Source organism: Mycetomoellerius zeteki, unplaced genomic scaffold (genome assembly GCF_001594055.1).
Source record: "Mycetomoellerius zeteki isolate Tzet28-1 unplaced genomic scaffold, Tzet1.0 scaffold106, whole genome shotgun sequence".
NCBI classification, from domain to species: Eukaryota; Metazoa; Arthropoda; class Insecta; order Hymenoptera; family Formicidae; genus Mycetomoellerius; species Mycetomoellerius zeteki.
In genome coordinates, this window is record NW_017255975.1 from 4,598,542 (window position 1) to 4,622,820 (window position 24,279).

The 24,279-nt window shown below is 32.6% G+C and overlaps 1 protein-coding gene and 1 pseudogene across 2 annotated transcripts; both read right to left on the reverse strand.

Moving 5' to 3' along the window:
- Positions 1 to 19,064: 19,064 nt before the first annotated feature.
- On the reverse strand, positions 19,065 to 23,071 carry LOC108724596 (SET and MYND domain-containing protein 4). Of its 2 annotated transcripts, XM_018451039.1 has the most exons (12): positions 22,960 to 23,071; positions 22,672 to 22,785; positions 21,906 to 22,149; positions 21,537 to 21,717; positions 21,122 to 21,440; positions 20,791 to 21,040; positions 20,353 to 20,687; positions 20,158 to 20,231; positions 19,969 to 20,081; positions 19,589 to 19,898; positions 19,309 to 19,471; positions 19,065 to 19,220 (listed from the first exon to the last, which is right to left on the reverse strand). In XM_018451039.1, the coding sequence occupies exons 1-12, from the start codon at positions 23,064 to 23,066 to the stop codon at positions 19,076 to 19,078; spliced, it is 2,355 nt and encodes a 784-aa protein (XP_018306541.1). In that variant the 5' UTR covers positions 23,067 to 23,071; the 3' UTR covers positions 19,065 to 19,075. The 2 variants fall into 2 exon arrangements, with proteins under 2 accessions (XP_018306541.1, XP_018306550.1); XM_018451048.1 differs by lacking the exon at positions 22,960 to 23,071 and having other exon boundaries at positions 22,451 to 22,808.
- A 563-nt stretch (positions 23,072 to 23,634) lies between these two features.
- Positions 23,635 to 24,279, reverse strand: part of LOC108722538 (uncharacterized) — a 1,306-nt pseudogene continuing 661 nt past the window's right edge.

The window sequence follows — 24,279 nt, forward strand, 5'->3', positions numbered from 1 at the left end:
CACATGTCGGATGCCTGGTTTCTAATTGCGAGTAACTTCCGCAGGTAACATCAACCTCGTTGGACTCTATCGGGAATAAGAATCACGAAATGGAGTTCTTAATTAGGATACGAGAACTACTAAATCGTCGTGTCACGCGATGAGAGAAAACAGCGCACGTCAGCAGAGCGCTGGCAACTCAGTGGAAATTACATTTGGCCGATTATCTTACTTCCCCTCTGACAACTAGGGTGAAGCTGTGAATGACACGGGAATGAATCGTCAGCGCTCGCTGACATTCTGTTTGTACTCTTCGATTCTCTCATATATTACACCAGAAAGCTGATATAATAGGCGATGAGCGATGACAGCTGTGGCGGGAGGAAAAGGACGATGTGAAATTTCAATTTCGTTAAAAAGGAATATCATTCTCTTGCCGGACAACCTTCATTCATTTTGATGCATAAACTTGCTCATTTTAGTAAAATCACATAAAAGAGAATGTATAAAAATATGGAGCCTTGATAAAAAGCATTAAGCATTTTTTAATAAATTATAATAAGATGTGAGTCAAGCTAATAAAAACTATAAGTAGCTATATAATAAAAACTTATACACAAATAGATGAGAAAGGCCAAATTTGGCCAAGATGAATCTTAGTGCCAAATAATATATTATGCGAATTTTTACAATTTTTATCGAAAGATATATATTGATTATTTATTAATATATCATTTTATTCGATTCTGAAATTTGTGTATTTACATCGTATATGTATATTTTCCACTTTCAACTTTTTACAAATTGCCAATTTTTTGACAAAAACAATTTGCAAATTTTTTGACAAAAGATATTTGCAAATTTTTCATTTTTGCATATATCACTTTGAATATTAATTGCCTGAATTTTTTTTAGAAATAGCAAAAACCCCGAAATAGCCAGAACTTTTGTAAATTGCAAATATTTGGCTTTATATCCGAATTTTTAATTAAAGCAGAAAAAGTGCAAGCGGTTGAATCGATTCTCTTTCAAGTCTTCTATTCTACAATTTAATGAAGGGTTCAATATATATCTATATCCATATGTAATATATGAAGTAAAAAAATATTTTTAGAATAAATTCTTTTTTATTTATTCTGTTTTCTCTTTGCTCACAAAGTGAACCTATTGCAAAATCATATAACTTTCGTATTACTTCCACGGTCATAAATATCCCGAGGGGATGTCCAAAAGGGACAGACGTGGTTGGCGTTTCTTTTGGAAATATTGCCAAAATCCGGGCGAAAGTGAAACAGAGACGGAGAGAACGGAAGCGGCTTTAATCAAAAGTTGACCTTTCTCCGCCGCTCTCAAATCGCCCATTTCCATTGCGCTGTTTTTCCCAGCCGTTCTTGCGAAAACGAACGAATGCGAAGCTATATGCGAGCCCGGCGGGCCATGTCCGAAGGCGGGAAATAAATAAGCTTTCCGGTGTACGAGTGCAAGTGTGTTGTAGCGAAATAAAAATGGGCAGTCGGTGGCGATTCGACGGAGAGGGGTCAAAGGTGAAAAGGTGTTGCACGTGGGGTGAGAGATGAGAATAGACTGACCAGGGTAAAAGGCAAGATCGATGTGGTGCCTCGGGCCGAAAGTTTTTCTCGATAAAGCATCGAAGAATAAACAAGGTATTGCCAGGAGTTTTTTCTTTCTTTCTTAGAGAAAGGATCCCTAAACCTAAAAATTCTTCCCGAATTCGGAAATAAATGGTTCTGAATAAAATCATTTGAATACGACCACCTTAATAACAGTAGTTTCCTGTACAGCATAGCAGCGATATTCCTGCAACGTTCGCAATTTTGTTGAAACGATGATGCAACGTTACTGCAATATAGGGCTTTAGAGATAGCTCGAAAAAACAGAGGCATCTGTTAATAAAAATTTGTTAACTTTTAGAGAGAGGATATAGGAGATATTTTTTAAATCTTACATCATTTCCTGCATACGATTTAACAAGGAGTATATTGAATAATTCAATGTACTCATTGCCTCAAAAATGACAATGTTTTAGCGCATCACAGTGTGGTTTCCCGTTCTGTACAGATTAAATTATTATAGTGAAGAGAAATCTTTCTGCCTAACTACGCCACTTATATTTTAAGTGTAAAAGTTTGCATTTTTTAATGTAACAATTGCAATAGTTAACTTTAATATTAATAATAAAAAAGAAAAGTTGAAAAACTGACAAAAATTATTAGAAAGTGTAAATTAAATGTCTCAGTAGCCGCATGTTTAAGTGTTAGATTCTCATAAATAATACAATTTATAATATCAAAAACGTTTTTAATATAATTTTGTATTCATTTGAAAACTCAAGACTCTCTTAAGCAAGGAAAAATTATTTGAACCCACTTATAACAATTAATTAAAATATTTAAATAAATAATAGAATGCGTCAATATACCAGTGGCTGGACAAGCTGGTCGGACACTGAGACAGTTGGAAAATTAATATGCTGACGGAAAATAATAATATAAATAGAGAGAGAGAGAGAGAGAGAGAGAGAGAGAGAGATGTTTAATGACAAAAGACAACTAATTCAAATTGATCTTTAAGCTAAAAAAAGCTTAAGATTAATATTAATTTAAAATTAATATTAAAAAGCTTGAGATTAATATTAATTTAAATAAATAAAGTTTTGTGTAACTGTCCGGACATAGATATACTGTCTAATCCCAATGGCTGGACATTCTATGTCCGGATATAACCTATGTCCATTTACATAACACTTTATTTATTTAAGTTAATATTAATCTCAAATACGCTTTTTAAAACGTATTATAACATATTATAATTTAATTGTAATCTTTAAATGTAATTAAATTATAATACTGCAATAAAAAAAGCATTTGAAATTAATAATAATAAATTTTATGTAAGTGTCCGGATATAGATATATGTCCGGACACTGGGACGTTTACCTTATATTTCCTTGCAATTTATGTAAAATCTTTTTTTAGACTGAACGATGATATTTTAGAAACAAATTTCTTACCGAGTGCAAGCATATATTATCCTTTAATGGGAAGATATTCCTCTGTAGCAATAAAAATCAGGAATCTTGAAACGTATATGTATATTAATTCAATTTTGCGTTATGATTCGCACTGTATCGTCACGCAAATAAAACCATGTTCGATGTGCAACAATAAAAACGAAGCACTTATAATTCGTTATCACGAATAACAAAGCAGTCGATACCTTTCATTAAAAGCAATCGTCAAAATATTTTTCCGTGAGAAGACTGGAAATGCTAACGGCACCGTGATAATGGATGTCGCGCACAGTTCAGAGAGAAACGCGACAAAAAACTTTGCGAGAACGGAAAGTCGCGCGGAAAAGGACGACGCGATGGGGCAAAGGGAATAGGATTCGTCTCGGGAGCGGATCTTAGTCCTTTTATAGCTACTCGCGGGGAGAGAAAGAAGATCGCATTTACCGTCGACGTCAAAGGTCCACCATACGGCGCCGTGCGCGTAACGGAAAATCGTAAAAACTCAGCCACAAGAAACTTCATACCGCGATGTTCCCACCGAAGGGACCCGAATATCGTCCCTTCGTCTCTAATACCGTCCTCGGTAATTCCGATTTTTGCGTGTAACCAGACGGAAGTGCACAAATCTTGCTCCGGTCTGTGTGTCATAAAAGAGAGATTATTTCAGTTCTAGCTTAAATGAGAGAAATTGAAAAAGCAACTAATTTTTCTTACATTTGAATGATTGAGTACATTGTAGCTTTAAATTAGCTTTGTCATTAAAGTAACAGGAAAATAACATTACGTTATTGTTACTGAAAAAGAAGTATTAAAATTATATCAATTTTAAATAAATTTTAAATAAGAAACTGGAATAAATAAAGTTGAATATTAAATTTACTTAAATTAAATAATAAGATTAAATTGATACAATTAAGGCAATAATTGCATGTAAACGTTTTATATTTAACGAAAAATAAATTAAAAAACAGTTTTAGTGAAAAATAATATTTAATTTATAACAATTTTAATATTTTGTTAGTCCTCTCTTAACTTTTATTACGCCTTTTCCAAGAAAATACGATAAATTGAATGTGCTTTATACTAAAAGCTGTGTAATTAAATCAGAATAAATAAAAACAATCTATAAATAAAATTATCTTTCGCATTTATTTTTGTAAAAGATATGAGAACACACTTCATTTTCAGCATCGCCGTTGTTTCTTTTTTAAATTCAGTTGCGCAATTTCTGGCATCGTTTATTTTCAAAATTACCATAAAATATCATTGTATTCCTTTTCCCTCGCTCGTTTCCAAAACTCATTTCGCTCAACGTTTTTTGTTATCCCCCAAGCTCTTCGTACGTTCGATCGCACCGTTCGTTATTTCGCCGTAATTCGATCGGCTATAGTTCTTCGTCACTATGGGAACGACTCGCTCCCGTGTATAGCCCTCTTCTAGTACACAGATAAATCATAAAACGACCGTCTGTCTGTTTCCGGCAGGATGGACGAGAATCGACTTTCGTGTTCCCGGGTCCAGGTGCTATAAACCCTGCCTCCCACCCCGGAATAACGTCTCGTCCCGAACTCGTTACCGTCGCGCGGAAGAGCTGAGCCCTCGTTGGCTGTCAGCGTTCATCCGTAGCCATTTCCGGACTCCCGTTGACGTACGCACACATACACTTACACACGTTTCGAGCCAATCGAGATAACGGGATAACGCCGTAAATTCGCCGGCGATAATTCGCGGGGGAGAAACTCGCGTCTACTTTTATCAGCGGCCCCGATGCGCGACGGCGCATCGTAAGCGGATATCGTAAATTCGCAGCCGGCGAATATGCTCCCCGCGTATGTGTCACGGTGCTTATCAGTACTGTGGCTTTTACGAACAATTTAACCCTATGACGATACCGACCCTTTCCGATACAGAACCGTTTATCCTCGAATCACTCGGTTTAGTACGTGCTCCGCTATTTTTCCCTCTTTTCTAATTATTTAAAGCTCATGAATATGCCATGCTTGAAAAATATCTCTTGTTAGTTTTTACCATTGTTATTTTTCACCGTAAAAGATATTCCTGAGATCTTGAACGTATAGATTTCTGTCTTCTGCACTCAGAAAGAAAAGTATGAAATCAGAGAAAAATTAAAATATTAATCTTGGCAGAGCCAAGAGCTGATCTGTAATGTAACATGAACTGAAGATAATTATTTTTAGTTGTCAAAAAAGTGCATTTTTTTATTAAACACTGGACTGACAGCAGATCAATTTGAATTAAACATTGGACTGATAGTAAATGAAATATTATTTGTTACATTATTATTTGGATCTATTCAGTATATCTGAATCTAACGATCTCCGTTTGCTTATATTATAAATAGTCAACTTTTCGTTCTATACGAGAACAAGCCAAGTAACGGAATCAAAGAAAAGTCAAAGGAAGAAATAGTTATTATTGAACTCGAGTTCGGTCTGATCAAAGCGAAAAAGGAGACACGGGGATATTTTCGTTTGCAACGGAAAAGCTCGACGTTCTTACCATCGCACGTTCCCTCACTTATTGCAGGGAGGATACTGTACCTCGACCATTTCCTGTGATTACAATTTTCCTCTTTTCGTTACAAACGTCCCACCGGACGGTTACACTATGTCCGACTGAACATTTCAATGGGCGAGCTCCGCTTTGAAATTGCCTCTAACTGGACAGCGATTTTCCTCTCTTACAATTCGGCCGGCTTGGCGGAATAATAACCGGTGACGAAGGACTCGCCGTCTTGAAAAAGATGTCATGCATTGAAAGGATTTGTATGGAGAGAGGTAACCCATGTCTAACAAGTTGACACACAACATTACAACACAATAAAATGAAACATATAAATTTAATATCTTTTGTTACCTAATTTATTACCTTATTTACGATTTTATTATCTTAGTCGATTTGACAAAAATAATTAGAGTTAGCACAGCCACTGAAAAAATTAGAACATAAAAACAAATTTCTTTTGTATTATTGTTAATTAGTTGTCCTATTAACAAGTTGGTTAGACAATTTTTAATTTTAAAAAATCATTCCCCAACTATCCTCTCCTAGTACAACACTGTGAGATATTAATTTCATGAAATATTTCCATGGATTATATTCTTTTTATTTTGTTGCTTAATATTTTGATTAAATCCGATTTTGTTGTTTCATCATTAATCTCCGAAAATAATCCCTAGCTACTCCGCGTCAGCACTTTAGATTTGCAAATTCGACGAAAATTTTCAGTAAGTATCTCAAGCACGGTTGCTATCTCTCCGATTTTCCGAGCTTTCTGACCAAATGGTCTGGCTCTCCGGCACATGGTAAAAATCTCCGATTAACTGCTCAAAAACAGGATGTGAAGAAAGACCATTTTTTTACCTAGATGCAAAACGTAAATTAATCATTGTTTGAAACTGTTCATGAGATAGTTTAAGAATAGAAAATAATAATTATTTGTCCATCAAGTCTGGGGAAAATCGGGATTATTATTGGTTGTGAAATAGTTATATAAGTTTTTTAAGCTTTGTATCTTTTAAAATATCGTTTGCACATTTATGTGTTGAAAGAGTAATAAATAAGTAATAAATATAGAAAATATGATTTTTGTTGGTTCACACACATAATACATAGAGTGTCATATTTCAAGAGTCCCGGGTAAATATTTCGAAAAATACGGAAGATATGGGAAAACGTTTCAGATAAAAGTTGTATGATTTAAAATCATAAAAATAGTAAATTTACATTTTTTGAAACAATTTTCGTAATTTTTCCAGGACCTGAAGTGCATCGTATTTGATATGTCATACCCTTACTTTAAAAGTGACACAACTAAAAAGAGATGACTTGCAAGTTATTACCATAAATTAATTAGGTAAAGATTATTCTATCAATCATCAAAAGTAAACTAATTTAACTTCACAGTTTATACAGTTTACAGGACTTCCGTCCGCCAAATAACTAATTATGTCGTTCTTAAAGTTTTCAAAGAGATAATATTTATATCCTCTACGAGAGTGACAGAATTTTGAGTTGTGTAATTTTTATAAATAAAAGGGAGATTTTTTACAGAGAATATTTAAAGTGAAAACAGTTTTGGTGATTGAAGTTTAAAGAAGAAATTATTTTATTTTGAATTGTCATTTTAGCAGATCGAGATAAATATAAACTGTTGGTGATATTTTGAATTATGTTTATTTTTGATGAATTATTCCTCTTAATGAATTATACATAGGTTTTCCTTTTTTCTAAAAAACTTAATCTTTGAACTGTGTTACTTTGAAATAAGGGAATGATATCACGTGTCACGTAGCATCCGCTGCTTATCCGAAAATACTTCATGTGTTTCGTTTATTGATATAAAAATTGAAATTTTAAAAGCGATGCTTGAGCCTCGTGTTTTGTCTACGTCACGACTATTCATTTTTTTTCTCGAAAAATGTACTCGTATCAAGATGACCAGCTGTATCCATCGGATTGCCTATGCTTTGCAATTGCGTGTCTTTCCATCCGTCGAAAATGGGTATCACATGCGATCGAATGTCAGAAGTGTCGAATTGAACAACAGATGATTGCCTCGGTGTGTCCATTATTCCGTGTGAGGTTTGAAAAATGATGACTATGAATAATGTCGCAAGTGAAAATATGGAATACGAGTATATTGTATCTCCAGATGCGTCTCGTTAATTCGGCATATCGCGTATAAGCGACAAATGTTAGCTTGCCCAAAAATACTCCATGTGCTTATAAGGTTATTACAGCCACATACTTTTAAAAGAACATGTATTCTTTTTAAGATCGTAAAACTTCTGGTCATTAATTAAAATTTTATATTTATAAAATTATATTAATAAGATCAATAAAAATTATATTGCAGAAATTTTATTTTATTAAACATCTACATTTAACGCATAAAAAATTATACATTCCTTCCTTCCGTCTCGGGTTATTATGTTTAAAATGTACTCGTATCGAGGTGACCAGCGAGCCATTTCTTTGAATTGCTTACGTTCCTCAATCACACGTCTTTCAGGAGAATCGAAGAACCGGTGATTGTCCCGTGCATTATTTAGCGCAATTGTCTTATAAAATTCGGCTTTGAAATAATCTAATGACGTTGAGATAATCTAATGACGTCAATCTAATCTATGACTGCATTCGAAGAGTGTGCTATCAAGTATCAAGACTATTACGATATTCTACCCTTGTTTTTGAACTTATTTTACGTTTCTAATGAACGATAAAGATACAGTAGTACAATAGCTGATTTGAGCTGATGATTTGCTTCAAAGGTTTCGACATTTAAATTTCGAAGTTTCGAAGATTCAAAGGTTAGGCATTAAAATTTTCGGAGATCGAAGTTTCTAAGCTTCGAAGAATCAAAATTATTAATTTAATATAGTAACAAATATATTTGCATTTAAAAAATATATACAAATATATGTATACATTTACGATTATATTACGAATATATATTTTAATTTTTTCTTTTATTCACACAAATATATTTTTCAAAGCTTTGAAACTTTGAAACTTTGAAAGCACCTTAAACTTCGATAGTTCGGAATTAACTTTGAAGATTCAAATTCTTTCGAAGCTTTGCATTTTCCAAGTTATCAAAAGTAATAACCTTAAGCGTGCTCTTCGAACGCAGCATGTATGTATTTTCTAATTTGTCCCATCGCTTATGTACGGCAATTTATGTATGCCGCTCGAGTGATAGTGGTAGTGCAAGTGCATTATAGAGAATGCGTTTCGTTTTACGCGTGATGCACATGATATTTAACAATTCATGATATGAACAAGGATAAAATAGCACATCATGCATTCATAAAATGAAATGCATCTAGGCTGTGTTCCAAAATTCATTTTCAGTGCTGTAAATCTATAGTATACGCAACGTAAACTATAGACCTTCAGTATACTGGCGGCAGTGAATTTTGGAACACAGCCAGAAAATTGTTCAAGTGAAAGAGATAGTCCGAGTGTGTTTGAAGTAAGCGAAGAAAGATGTAGGACTAACTAAAAGTACCTATAACAGAAGGAAGACAAGAAAATATCCAAAAGCAGAGAGAAATAAGACGATGACGACGTATCGGCCAGTGAGTGAGTTACTTGTTGCATTTTGCTTATCACCTATTATTTTAATGTTAAGTTGTTTAGATTGTTAAAAGACAATATATTATTTTAAAAATATTGTATTAATACAATTTTACAACATAGGCGTTCATATTTTTCATATTTTTTTAGTATCACTTTTGAAGTAAGGGAATGTAGTAATTTTTACTTTTTTTAAAAAATAGTACAAAGTTGTGTGTTTTGAACTGTTCTTTAACTAGATAAATTTTCTGAATTCCTCGTTTCATAAAATCATAATATATAACGTCGTAAGAGAGTATCTATTAATTTTCTCGATAATTACAAGTAACACGACATAACCGTATACATGAAGATTATAAGGCATGATCAAGTTGGCTTAAGTATTATCATGCTAGTATTCCTATAACACCTCTCAATTTGTTTGTCAAAAATCGCTCACATTGTTGTTTAAAGTTAGTCAATTGTACTTTGTAGACTACGCCGCAAAAGCTCCCTCTTTCTCGGGTATATTCGCAGAAATACCTTAACGAAGCGACGTCGTGTATGTGCGAATTGCCTGTCTTATCAAAGTGCCAGGCTAACGAAGAAAAGCCGAGAACGCATGCGATAATACGCCCGTTTAAATTCGGCACGGCACCGAGTTGCAATTTTTTTCCACGTCACGGAGAAAATCCCCCTTACGTAAGCAAGCAGCAGACATCGTTCTCGAGAAGTATATACGCGAGGTAGTCTACCGCGTGTTTCTCTTACAGAGCTCCTGTAATATACATCAGACTGCTAAGCTGCTGAAGTATGAATAAGGCTGGATTAACATGAAATACAGCAAACGGCTTCTATAAAATAGTTAAGTATGTATGAAGGTGAATTTTGTTTTCTCGAACAAAAAGAGATTTTAAGGAATGTTATACATATATTTATAAATTGATTATGCATATTTCTGTATATAATATTATTTAATACATTATATGAATATAATCTTAACAATTTTATAAAAGCAAAAAATATATATATATGAAGTTGAAATGAAAGCGTAATATAATTTTTCGGAATTTTAAAATATGGTATGCTCGGAATATGGTAATTCCACTTGCAAATTTATGTACGCGTCTGTGTAAAGTCTGACCGTAACTACTGTCGACTGCCACTATGACTGTCTGTCATATGAGAAATCATGTCTTCGTATGAATTTTTAGAAAAGAAGGGTCATATCCATCATTATAGATATTTATTGTAATGAAAAAGATATATCTATTTCTTGCCTTGATCATCTGATCACACTGAATGTTTGAAAAATCTTAGTCACTTCTTTCATAAACTTTTATAAAATTTCAATTGAATCAAGTTTGTGTTAATCTAACACGTTTTGTATTAATACGTATAAAATATTTTACAATTTTTCTTAATTTTGTATATAATTTTTTAATCTTTGATAATATAATTTATTTGAAAATAATGTTGATGACTTCATTAATTAAATTGATCATAGTTTATTGATATGAATAAAGATTTATTATTGAATTAATTAGACTTGATGTGATAAATCGCCTCTTAAATTTTTTATCCGCGTAAATTCCACGTCGACAATGATTTATTAATCAATTAACAAATATTACTCCATGAATCGAAGGAATAAATCAAATTGCAAATTATATTTGTAATATTCACGACATACATATGTAGTATCATTTTAATATATTAAAAGATATTTATTTTAATCCATTTCAAACTCCAATAAAATCCGGAGTCTGCAACTTTTTTGAATTTTTAACATTTATTAATATTCCCAATTGAATAAAAACAATCATTCTTAATTAACCAAATAAAGATCCAATCTTTTTATTGCCAAGTTTGAAAATTAATTCAAAATTGTATCTTTAATTTTCGCTTTTTCGTAATCGAAAAACTAATTTGATATTCCCACTTTGTATGCAATTTTTCGATTTCGAGAAGACATGCATTAATGTACGCTATCGGAACGAACGATCGGAGAACTTTGTTGCTCGGTAAACGCGCGGCGCGCTGTAATTGTGTGCTGGTTAAATGAGCTTTCGGCGCTTTCAGTGATTTAAACAGCGAGTTGTTTCGCAACTGTGACTGTGCTTTCTCGCATAGGCGAGCTCTTACAGCAAGATCGAACGACTCGCAAATGGCATTGTGCCGGTTTCCGGTGAAATCGGAAGTGCCATTTCGCTCGGACGTTCGTTAATAAGTTTCTGCGATCATTCAACAGACAGATTATCTCGTTTTGAGCCTATTTCACCCTCATACAATCTTTATTCTCACACCGAGAAGTGAGGATATTAAGGGCGGATGTTGCCATTGGCACAGGAATTACCATATTCATACTCGTATATCAACGTCTGCTCGCTTAATTTAATATTTTTGAAAGATACAAGAGATTTGATTTTACTCTTCGTTAACTTATTAATTTAATCTGTATACGCTGCAATATTAATAGTTAAAATATCTCCGGTTTCTCCATGGCAAGTGAAGAACGAATTTATAAAAATTTTTTTTCATTATCCTACGTGGCTCTGTAAAATTTTCGCGGTGATATGCAAAAACTGTAATGACTGAAATGCAAATGGGGCGTACGAATAAAAGTGATGCAAATGCCGTTAGTGAGAGGCAGAAGCCGAATTTTCGTTTTAAAGTAAGAACATTATGCAAAGGCGCGATCTACGTTCTGTGTAAAATAATCTTTTGCTTTTACTACAAAGCGTTCGCTTTGTTCGTATTTCAAAGCGTTTGCTTGTAAACGATTTTTTGTCGTCGCTACTGTGATAAGTACCATAAAGCAGTGTACAATGTCACAGTAGAATCATGATTTACAATCGTATTTATAATTTTGCATGAAATATATCCCAGATAATTAATCCCTATTATATAGAATTATCTACTATTGTTATATTCGTTATTATAACTTACATTTGTGTTTTATGAATGTAGGATATTTGATAATCATCAAATTTAATTCGATATTATATACAATATGGTCTCGTAAAAATAATTTTTATTCTAGAAAAACAACTTTTTTATTAATTACTCGTAATCCGATGTATTCCGGCAGTTAGTTGTGATTATTTTATACATATGAAATACAGATACAACATTGTTACATGCACCACCAAACAAAGCGAGTACAGTTGAGCAAATAGGTTGCATGGTTTATTGATCGTGTACATAGCTCACGATTCGTTTACATAGTTTACGTGGATAAAACTGGCATATTATTTCTTAGAGAATTATCGAGAGAATTCTGGCTTTAATTCTGATACTTCTCTAATATTTTATCAAGTATTGATTAAGCAATCCTGATTATAAATCGATAAAATTTTTTCATTATAATCGAGTTGCCATGTTTTGCGCATTTCAATTTGTCTCTCTTGCAAAAGTTATTTTCTGTCAGATTTTAAGATCTAGTTTCTAATTTCTTTTCAAATATCCTTTATACTAACTTCTTTTATAATATATGAATAATATATAAATAAATACTCATGATACAATCTACTTATAAGTGGGATTGTTGCAAGGATTCTAGAGAATAAAATCGTGCATTCCGCGGTGCTTCACGACTAGCGGTATCACCGCTCGCGAATCCAGCGGGTCGCCAGGAAGATAAGTCCGCATAATCGCTCGCTGCGAAATTTATGCGCCTGCCTGACGATAAATCCCACCAATCTAGCGGGATTACGCGCCCGTAAATTAGCGGCGGTTGACACGTCTCCGGTCCAACCGAATGGGGAAAGAAAACGGGTTAAAAATTTATTATTTCGTGCGGATTAGCCATGCGCGTGCGATCGTATTGTGAACGCAGGATGCACATGGGCAAATCTTTTGATGAGAAAAACGTGACTAGATTATCACCTTCGATTTTGACAAGTTCTGACTCTTTCTCATTTATTCAAACAAATAAATTCATCATTTATTCAAACAATAGAAAATTTACTTTGCAAAGACACTGAAATAAGTGACAAAAATGCGATTTTTTTTTTTCGAGAGAGGTAAAATATATCTCCTTTATTATCTCCTATACAGGCGGCGACATTTTTCGATCTTCTCGCCGGAATAAAAACCTCGGGAAAAGATGACGGAGTTCTTGTGTTTGCAGAGTGCATTTCGCAAATGGTTCCACTAGGAAGCGTAAAGCGCACTAGCATAATCCAAGTGCAGATTAGTATCCGATTAATGATCTGAGAATTAAGGGCTGACTCGATTAATCACTGGTACTTGACTGAATGCCTAACTTTAGTAACGTAATTAAGCTTGATTGAGATAATTACGTACATCAAAGTCTATCTAATGAATTCAAAAACCAATAAATTTTCTGTACCACTGCGTATCTATTCCAATTAAAATTAATTAACTGACAGAATTAAATTTTTGAAAGTCTAATATTTATTATTTGAGAAAGAATTACATTTTTGAACTATTATTTATTGCAAGAATAAATAAAATGACAGAAGTCCTAGAATCGAATATTTAAATAGGACGTTTATCTTTAGTACAATTTATAATAAACAATTTGTTATATATTTTTTGCTATTTTATCTATCCATAATTCTAAATAAATTACTACACAAGATTAGAAACAATTGAATATATATATATTTCAATTTTATATGTAAGAACACATTATTATATTAAATATTACATGTATATGTGTTATTCATGATTATTATCGTTTTGATTATTATCGATGTGAACCTGGCATTCAATTTTATAGAAAATAAAAATTCTTAATGTAATTCGATTATATTGTACTTTCTTTGTACTGCAATTGTTATTTTGCTTAGAGGGTAAAAAATTACAAGAAGATTAGAAAATGGCCAACGCGCAACTATAACAATTTTTTTGATCCTCGCAAACATCTTCGCAACAATAAATATCTATAAAAATAAAAAGATGACTCTCCAAGATCACCAAGAGATACGCAAATAATTTTTATTCGTATAGCATCAGTAGCCAATATAAGGGTGCATTCCGTTTCACGCATGATGTGCATAATGCATCATTTATACTTGTTTAATATTCGGCGAACAACAAAGATAAATGATGCATCATGCGCATCATGCATGAAACGGAATGCATCCTGTAACAAGTCTTCTCAAATGGCGATAAAGTGGATAAATCGAAATCCAAGCAACATGCCTCTCGCACAGTATATGTATATCTCGCTGGGTAAACTCGATATATGAAATCCCAGGTTCTCCGAGTTCTTTTCATTCTGCAAAGGATGCAGTGGATTGTGCACACGCTGTATGACGTTTTATAGAAGACCGAAACAGCTGTTCCGGTTAGTTTAATATCGATAGCAGTACGTTTCCAAGCGACGGCGAGCGTAATACGTTTCATTTTTGCACGATATAAATACGGTACGTCGACATATCGCATGTACACAACGACGACGTACATCCAGCATGCCGCTATGAATTTCTCATCGAGTCTCGATGCGTACGCTCCGCGGAAATTACCGGTACCGGTAATAGCGGGGCGAATCCGAGCGTGGAATACCGGATTCCAAAGAGCGCCGCAGGTATCCGAGCGACGCGAATATCGCGCACACGTGTGCATTCGTCCGAATACCGCGGAGACGATAGGAATGGCAAAGATGTAAACCCAAACGTCTTTTAAGATCGTGACACGTGAGTCGCGACCGTAACGCATGTCTTGTCGTTATATCCGGATTTATTCGGTATTCTGGTATCAACCGGCGAGAAAATAACGATGTTTCCATAAATAATTTCTTTTCGCATGACGAAAAGACGCTATAATTTTTCTGACATTCTTTATGCAGACCTTTAAGACCTTTATATTTGCATCTAGTAAGAGATAATGTTGTTTGCGTTCTCAAACAAGTAAAATAATTGAAAGACCGTCACATTTAATGTTAGATGATTATAAATATTGTTAATCTTATGATTTTTACTTAAATTTTCTCAGAGTTGCTGCGTAAATTTTCTTCATTTTACTTTACATTTAACTTAAACTCCTTTTAATTCATGTAACGTCACGTAATTATACGCAGAAACATGATTAAATGTAATATAAAATTAAATATTTAATGATTGCTAGAATGAACTTCTTTTTCGCTTTGTTCTAACACAAGTAAAACACGCAGACAAATTCAATTAAAATAGACAACAATCTGATTGCTCGAGAAAGTACATACATCGAAAATAAAATAACTTACACGTAAGAGCAAATAAATAATAACGAGAGATTTTTTAATCTTGCATCTTACTTAAATGTAGGATAATTTTGTCACATTCCTCTTTTCCATATAGAGAACTTCTGTCATACTTTGTACAGAATGCTTCCGGACTCCGGACATTAAATAGAATTAGACATACCGGTGATAGAAACTGTCGGTTTCCTTCCAAATTGTGTTACACAATTCAAACTAATAACGATGCTTCCAGCAGCATAAAAATTTAATTATCGTTTCCATCCCAGCGCGCATTAAAGCTAAGAGAAAATTATATTTTATGCAATTTTCGTGTTCGCGGGATTGTCCGCGGATGCACAAGGAATTCTTATCACCTAGGAACGGCATACTAATGGAGAATTTCTTCGTTCCAGTGTCAAGTTATCGGTTTTATTCATTCGCGACATAATGCATATAACCGGAGGTGTCGTGCTTTATTTTACTCAGTGACGCATGAGGCCATTTGCAAATGAAGCAGCCCGGCAGCGAGGAGAATACGCTTCGATGTTTTTTTAATGAAGTCGGCCCATACTCGAGCAGCTGTGTGTATACTGCCGGCTGTACAGTAAAATTAAAGTTCTCGAATAGCGGATTGTTTTAATTAGTATTGCGCGCGGCGAAAATAACAGCGGCGCTATGACAATGAATATTAATGACATATTTAAAGGATGCCATAAGCGATTATGTTAATATGCATAGATTTTAATAGAATAGGATGTAGCGACCATGATCTAGTGGCGAGAATACAGAGCACAAACTCGCACGTATTTGAATAATATTGTTTCTGACGATTTTTTTTTCTCACGCGTGTAAAGTTATACATATCTAAATCACAAGATAAGAGTTATACATATGTACATTGTTTACAAAAAGATAATGATCCAGAAGGAGCATAATTTATATGCGTTAAATGTAAGTATTTACCAAATAAAATTTCTAAACTATAATTTTTATTGACAATTCTTATTAATATAATTTTATAAATATAAAATTTTAATTGATGATCAGCAATTTTACGATTTCAAAAAGGCTACATTTACTTTTAAAAGGGTACAACTGGTAATCCTATACATGTGTAGTCTAAGCTAATGTACTTATTGGAACAGTAGAGTTTCAAGTATATATATATATATATATGTATAATATATATATGTATAATGACGAAATTTTGAAATAAAAATATTCATAATATTCATAAAAGCGGCAAAAGAATCAGAAGGAACTGGTATTCCGGGACAGTACCATAAGTGTAAAAGCAAGCGTCCTACAGAGTGGATACAGCCATTAATAATTCTAATGTTTAACAATCCAAGTAAAAGCCTCTTCACAATGGTAATCCGACAGGAGGTTGCGCCATTTCTTGTATTTCCTTAGACGGACAAGAGCCGTATCGTAGATATATTTTCAGAATCCGTTGTCCGAATAAAAACAATTCGGCCTATTTATTTTCTAGAGAGAAAAATAAAGATTAAGATCTTTTTATTTCTTCTTCTAAAATTATATTTTCAAGGTAGACTTATTAAAAAAAAAAAAAATTCATGTCGTTATGTATTTCCAATTTTAAAAGTGCAACATTAATTGTTATTAATTAATTTTGCAAAAATGTAGTTTTTTAAATTTTAATCAATTTTCACTGCAAAAATAAAAGGAAATGATTGAAAGGATTAGCTGTTGATATACATATAACATTTTATGATATATGAAAGAAGAAACAATAGGTAATATCTATCACAATTGCACAACTAATACCATACTGCCACAACTAGCTCATATCCACTTTAAGAGGATGTCGATCTATAAAAAGATTAAAATTGACTAGCATATAATTCCGTTTTATTTTGGTTAATTTACTCCATATTTATATTAAAAAAGATTGTACACACATTGTTACAATAATAATTAACTAAAAATTATCTAAGGCATATTATTTTACACGATTACAGTAAAATTGCGATTAGTAATGCCAAAAACTAATAAAAACACAAAAAAGAAGATAAGAAAAATTTACCCACCATCTTTATTTTCTTAAAAGTCTTTGCAAGAAATATATATTTTGGCGCAAAAATTATTTTACACAATAACAATCTACAATAAAAAGAGCAAAATGCGTGCTGATTGAGTTATGCTTATTGCCAATTAATCTCGCATGACAACTGGCTGCGGTCCAAAGCTTCCCTAATATAATGCAGTAATATTATTTTATACATTTATATTTATATCATTCGCTTACCACACACACACGCGCGCGCGCGCGCGCATGTTAGTGTCGTATCACAAAAAGCGATTGAATGTAACATCAAGTTGAATTCATTATATGATATCTTGACATATTAGTTTCTTTTCCATCGTCTTATAATCTAAATTTATATAAGGCGATTCTTGAGGTATTATTTTGTGTTTAACGCATCTAAATTTTGACAATGAGTTAAAGATAGAATACGAAAAACAATCAACCTAAACCAAATTTTATTTGCATCAAAATTGTATTATATAAATCTTTTACTTTACGAAAATGGATAATATGATAGTGCTTACATTGCATAAACGTACATGCAGTTATATGTACATGTATAAAAACATATTAAAAATAAAAATAAAAAGTAATAATAAAAGTAAAATTAAATAAAACGTTTTATATTTATATTAATAAATTATATTAGTATTACAAGAATAATTATACTTCACTTTACAAAGAGCATTATATCGTGCGTATAATTTCAACATATGAAACATTTTATCGAAGTCAGCTTCAAATTAAGTCGAATAACGTATCGTTAAAACCTAAGTAAAAAACACTCATTAAACATATTTGTGCTTAGGAAAGACATAATATAAATATATATTATATTATATTTATATTATATCATATTATTAGATATTATACTGTGTTATATTACATTATAAACATTTGTTTAATATTTTTTAGATGGTTATGTCGGATTAAGCACATCTGGTAACGATCTCGTAATTTTTTCTCTAGAATATGATATCTACATTCTCTACTAGAGTACGGATACATTTAATCGTTCGTATATAAATTTTCTTCGCTTTACTTTCAACAGCGAGATAGACTTTATGATCGAGTCTTAAAAAATCGCAAGGAAAGACTATATTATGACCGCGTTAAATGGAAACTAACTGTCCCAACAATGTGACGAAGTCACCGAGTAGCATATTAGGTAGTATCAGACACAGAGAAAAATAATCCTCATGGTGGTAAGCGAGCTGTGCTTCTCGTCGAATTCCACGACATTAATCCGCGAAGAACACCAAGAGCTCCGCTGCAGGAAGAAACAAATCCCGAATTTTTCTGACTGCTCTTAATAGCGCCTATTTCGGCAACAATTGGCACCTTTTTTTTCAAATTTTTGCGTAACGCAGACAATACACATTCCCAAATATGTTGACGTAATTTAAATAACTTGACTATAATTTCTTAGTATACGAAATCAAAATGTACATGCAAAAAAGAAAAATACTATATATATGTACGTACTACCAATTATTATAGAATACAGCTTTTTTACCAAAGTAAGCAAACATGGAATAACTACTATCGAAGAATGATTACAAATGATTATATTTTGAAATAATAAAATACATACGTCTTATTATAATTTATTATATGTATAAGTAGGTATAAAAATTCTCAGGTACCGACTATTCAAGGTGAATCGGACCAATAACAATATATACATTTTCTATAATTTTTTATTCATTTATTTGTTGAACATTACAGATTGTTCACACAAATATCAGACATTAAAATTTTTTAAAATTGATGAAAGAATCTCCTTTTTTACGGCAATTTCGTGATAAACTTCATTCCATGGACCATATGTGAAATCAATAATTTCTTGAGCACGATTTAGATATCGCCGTGTTTTTTTCAACGTATTTCTGTAACAAAATACATAATGCTTTGTAATAAACAAACGACCGTAATTATAGTTTAGAATAATCTAAATTATAAAAATTCGATATTTACTTATAAAATTTTGATGATGTATTAGATTCTTCCTGCAAATATTCCAAGCATATATCCGTTAATTTGTTTATTTCGTTGCAAACTTCGATGCTCCAAGAGCCATATTTTTCTTCAATCGCTACGATATTGTGTTCGAGATACGAGATCGAATTTAGCCATTGTCCTAAAATAGGTTCGGAAAATAATAATAATAATGTTACAGATTTAGAGTGATAAATGACTCTCTATCTATACAAGCAGTCAAATTGACAGATCTTGATGTATGTTCGCTGATACAAACCTACAATAGCATACACTTTTGCTATGAAATCCATGGTATCGGCAATGTCGTCATGATATTTATATAATGCATCTTTTCTAAGACGCAAACATTTTTTCAATTTATCTAATGCTTCGTCGTAATTTTCATTTTCTATGCAAATTTCTGCTTTCTCAAAATAATGTTGGGCCTGTCTCAACGTAAAATCATAAATATTTTCATAGACTGCCGCTCCACAATCCATACAGTACATAGAAGATCTATATAGTACGGAGCAATTATCGTTCAATGGCCCGTTACATTCAGGACACTTCTTTGCAATAAATTTTTTCTAAAAAAAATATTTATATACACAATGATGTATAGTGCTGTTAAATATCCAAAAATGATTAATGATTTACCAAAATATCTTCACATTCTGGTATAGTGCACGCTGCACAATCGCACTTGAAGCAGTATTGACTTTCCATTTTTTCTTGTCTGTCTTTTCTCAACATTCTTCTAAAGTCAGCCCCTATCACACAACATCAAATGTGAAATCAAAACCAGATATTAATAAAATAATTTATTAATTTATTAACTTAACATACCATAACAATTAAAAACTTCTTCACCCGCTGCAATATCTTGTGTGGCTTTGGTTATTAAAAATTGTCCTAAAAAGCTAAAGAATAATGTTATTTAAATAAAAAAATATATAATTATTTCTTACAAAGATTTATGTAAATAATGAGCAATTATCTCATCTCATTTCTCATAATCAATCAAAAATATTTATATATTACCTATTCATTATATTAGGATCACAAGAATGATTCATCATACTTGCTGAGGGATAAATCGCTGTAGCTATTCTATCTTCTTGTTGAGTAAAGACTTTATTTTTATTATAGCATGTATTATTTAATACAGCCTTTATTTTTGTAATAGCATGTCCATTAGAAATAAGTTGTAATATGTGCCTCAACAATAGAGAACTTACATACAATTGTTCATCATCCTCTGTTGTGAGATCACAGTTAAAATCCTTATAGAACTTTAATACTAAACATTCTTTAAGATTGACATCTTTAAAAAAATCCGTATACTTCGATAAATACATCATAAGCATAATTGCCGTCTGAAAGGAAGAAATAATAAAAATATAATAAAAATTAGTTTTATGAAGAAATTCTATATGCATATGTCGCATATTTCATTTTTGCAAAAATTATGTCACTTACGATTCCATACGAAATAACGTCGTCCGGTGAAAGTTTGGAAAAATTTGTCACTAACTTTTGTACTTCATTAAGTCTGTTATCATCAGTTGCAGTTGTACATTTAAACAACATTCTTATAGCCAGATATGCTATTCCAATTTCTGCCCAAAGACCCATTTGATTGCCGAGACATTCCCAACGATGGTAAGACGAGCGTGCTTCATCCCAACAAGTAATATTACAATATGTACTGTCGACACACTCTGTACATCTATATAATTTAACACATTATATATGTATGTATATATTTTTTAAAATTAATTCCTCAAAAAATAAGAAATATAAAACTTACGGTACAGGAGTATTACCGGACGAGCGACAACAATTGTAACAATTATCAGATTTAATGTGACATAATGGGACAAAAGCAAACGCTTTTTCAACGAATAGAATCTGACCTCTTTTGATATCTCTATTAGCTACAACGTATCTTCCTTTTTCTGGAGCGCATTTTATTTCTACGGCTGCCGATGCACATCGAAAATCAGGATTTTCACCATATGCGACTTCAGGTAATGAAGGAAATTCTGTAGTATCTGTAGTACTATCTGCATTTTCTTCCATGCATGATACTTTCGACATTATGTCATTTATTTGCCTCTGTAATTGCTCTAAAAATTTCAATAATTGATTATATAAAAAATGTAAAAAAATATATATCTAAATCATTTTCTTCTCAAATTTAAATATATGAAATAAATACCTGCCTTTTGTTTCATTTGATATATTATGCTCATTCAGTATGCTATGCATTTGTAAGACAGTTTCAACAGCTGATGTTTTATTATGTAATTTTAGGTAACACTGAGCTGCACGTAGATGTAGTTTATAACGTAAATTCTCAGGATAACCCAATTTAATCGCCAAATTGATATCACTGATGCAATCCTTTGTATTATCAGAGTTAATAACACTTATATAAACAACTTATAATAATATGTAATGCTTATAAATAGAATAAATAGAATAAATAATATAGAATTCATTATTACAAATAAAATGAATTTTGAAAACAAATAAATAAATGGCTGTAAGCCAAAATATTATAATGTAGTTCACACTAGTTTTTTATTCACCTGCCATCTGTCCAAGTAGAATAGAGAGGCTGATCTATTTGCAATTGCTATTGACAAATTTATACTATTAGAAGGAGCATATGTCGCACTTTTTGTATATGATTCGAGTGACGCTACATATTTTTTCGATTGAAACTCCTTGTTTCCAGATAACTTGAAAGCTGTTGATTTTTCCAAGTTCTTTTGTTGTTTCCTTTCATTTTTTGTGTTATACAAATCTTTCAGCCAATAGGACATAAATTTCCTGCATCCCAATTAAAAGAAAACAATATATCTTAAAGTGTACACTTCCATTAATTAAAATTAATTTTGTTTATTGCTAAAATTTAACTCACACACTAATAGGACAAACACATATATATTATAGTTAATTAAAAGTGCTAATTAGGATCATAGAATGGGTAAAATTTCATTTGAGAGAAACAAATTAATATATAAACTTTTCACCATCTAGCTAGAATTATGAAAAAAAAAGACTATTTCGAAAGTCGGGATAACGAAAAGCTCTCCATGAGCGACATGTAAACTTATACGATCGTACTCACATAACCTCTTGATTGTGCAACAAACGAGATATTAACTCGTTTTCGTATTTCATGTTCCTTATCTCATCATTAAGTCGAGAAGATTTCAGCATGCAGTTCAAGGTATCGGTGACCTTATACCAGTCCATCTCGGTTGTAAGAAACGTAGCTCAGAACACGATCGCAAGGAAAGACAAGACAGGAATCAACAAGAACAGACCAGAATAGACAGGAGAAATTACTTGTGACAGTTGTGACGACCGTGACGACAGAAGTTGCTAAGGGCAGCGGGGCTGAGGAAGGGTGAGGGAGATGTCCAAGTCCAACGTACTGCGCCACTGCGTACTGCGTACCTACTGCGTAATAGACCTGTTCTTTTTAGCTGAACTTTTGCACCAGTTCATCTTTCTTCCTTTTCTCTCCAGGAGGAAAGAAGAGGAAGAAAGATGAACTGGTGCAAAAGTTCAGCCAAAAAGGATAGCCCTACGCGCACCACATGCACACACACGTGTATACGTATATACACGTACATGCACACGTCCACGCACACACATGCACACGAGCTGTCATCGTTCTCGATCATCATCAACGATAATGTCATCGTTCTCCAATTATCCCTGGGCTCTCGGGGCCCCATTGATAGTCACGAAATTCGCCGAAGATTTTTTAAAGTGATGAAAAATTTGTTTTAAGGCTTTTATAGATCAAGTCTTTAGCTGTAAAATTATATATTTTTTATCTCTTTTTTTAATAAAAAATGGCGACACTACAGCCATTACATTGAACGTCGTTTTGCTGCGACTGTTAAATCGGCGTTGCGGGGATCTAACTTTCGGTTGGACCTAGAACAAAAAAGAAAAAAGTTTTATTTTCTACATAATAGGTACTAAAGAAATACATACGGATATTTCGAAATATTGATTTTTACGAAAATGGCGAACCTTTGAAAAAAAGTTGTATTTTTGGCCAAAAAATTTCGTTAAAAAAATGTTAATAAAAAAAAAAGTTTTTAACATATCGCAAAATCCGTATGTATTTCTTTAGATTATATCAAAAAGAAGATTCTGTGTAAATTTAAAGTAAATCGGATGAACAGTTTCTGAGATCCGTGCAACGCCAACTTTGAAAATGTAGTTTCGAGATGAAGTTTGAAGTTTTGCTTTGCGATATTTCGTCTGTTTAGTAGCAAAATATCAAATTTACCTTTAGTCTGCAATGCCTGGACCATACAATTGTCCTTCTACATCAATGTTTGTACTTCATCGTTTTCTTTTCTGCTCGTTTTGAATGATTTTCGAGCGTCTTTAGTGTAAGATGACATTGCGCGCTCAGCAGTCTTCACGCATCGGGCGTTTGCTTCAGTGCAGAAAGTATGTAAATTAATTGGCCGATATTTAGTTCTAAAACCTGCATAATCTCCATAATACTCATAAATCCATCGTTGAATTTGCAAACAGCAATATCTGACGCTATATCGAATATTATTTTACCGCTTGAACATGTTTTCGGTGCTATTGACCATACAACGGCATTAAAACTTTCGTTATTGTTTTGAATAAAGCCTCCTAAGCAACGGTTTAAAAGGTCGTCATTGCTTAAATCTTCGTAAATAGGTTTTACAGCATCGAAAACTACTTTGTTAAGAGGCGGTTTATGTCTGTACTCTTCTAGATTACCAGAGGCTTTTGCTTTCTGCCATGAGCACCATGAATCTGCGCCGAGCGGACACTCTATAAGCGCAAAATGTTCCTAGAATGTTACATGAATATTATTAAAAAAAATTAAAATAATGTTATTATAATATTTCGAAAATATCATAAATATTTTTTTAATATTACAGGAGTATTCTA

What these genes read in the sequence shown, in the direction of transcription:
- LOC108724596 (XM_018451039.1), bottom strand. Translation starts at nt 23,066, where the DNA reads ATGGGGCCCCGAGAGCCCAGGGATAATTGGAGAACGATGACATTATCG. An exon ending in GTGTGCGTGGACGTGTGCAT is followed by an intron (nt 22,786 to 22,959) that starts GTACGTGTATAT and finishes TCTATTACGCAG; the next exon opens with TAGGTACGCAGTACGCAGTG. An exon ending in ACATCATCAAAATTTTATAA is followed by an intron (nt 19,221 to 19,308) that starts GTAAATATCGAA and finishes ATTTTGTTACAG; the next exon opens with AAATACGTTGAAAAAAACAC.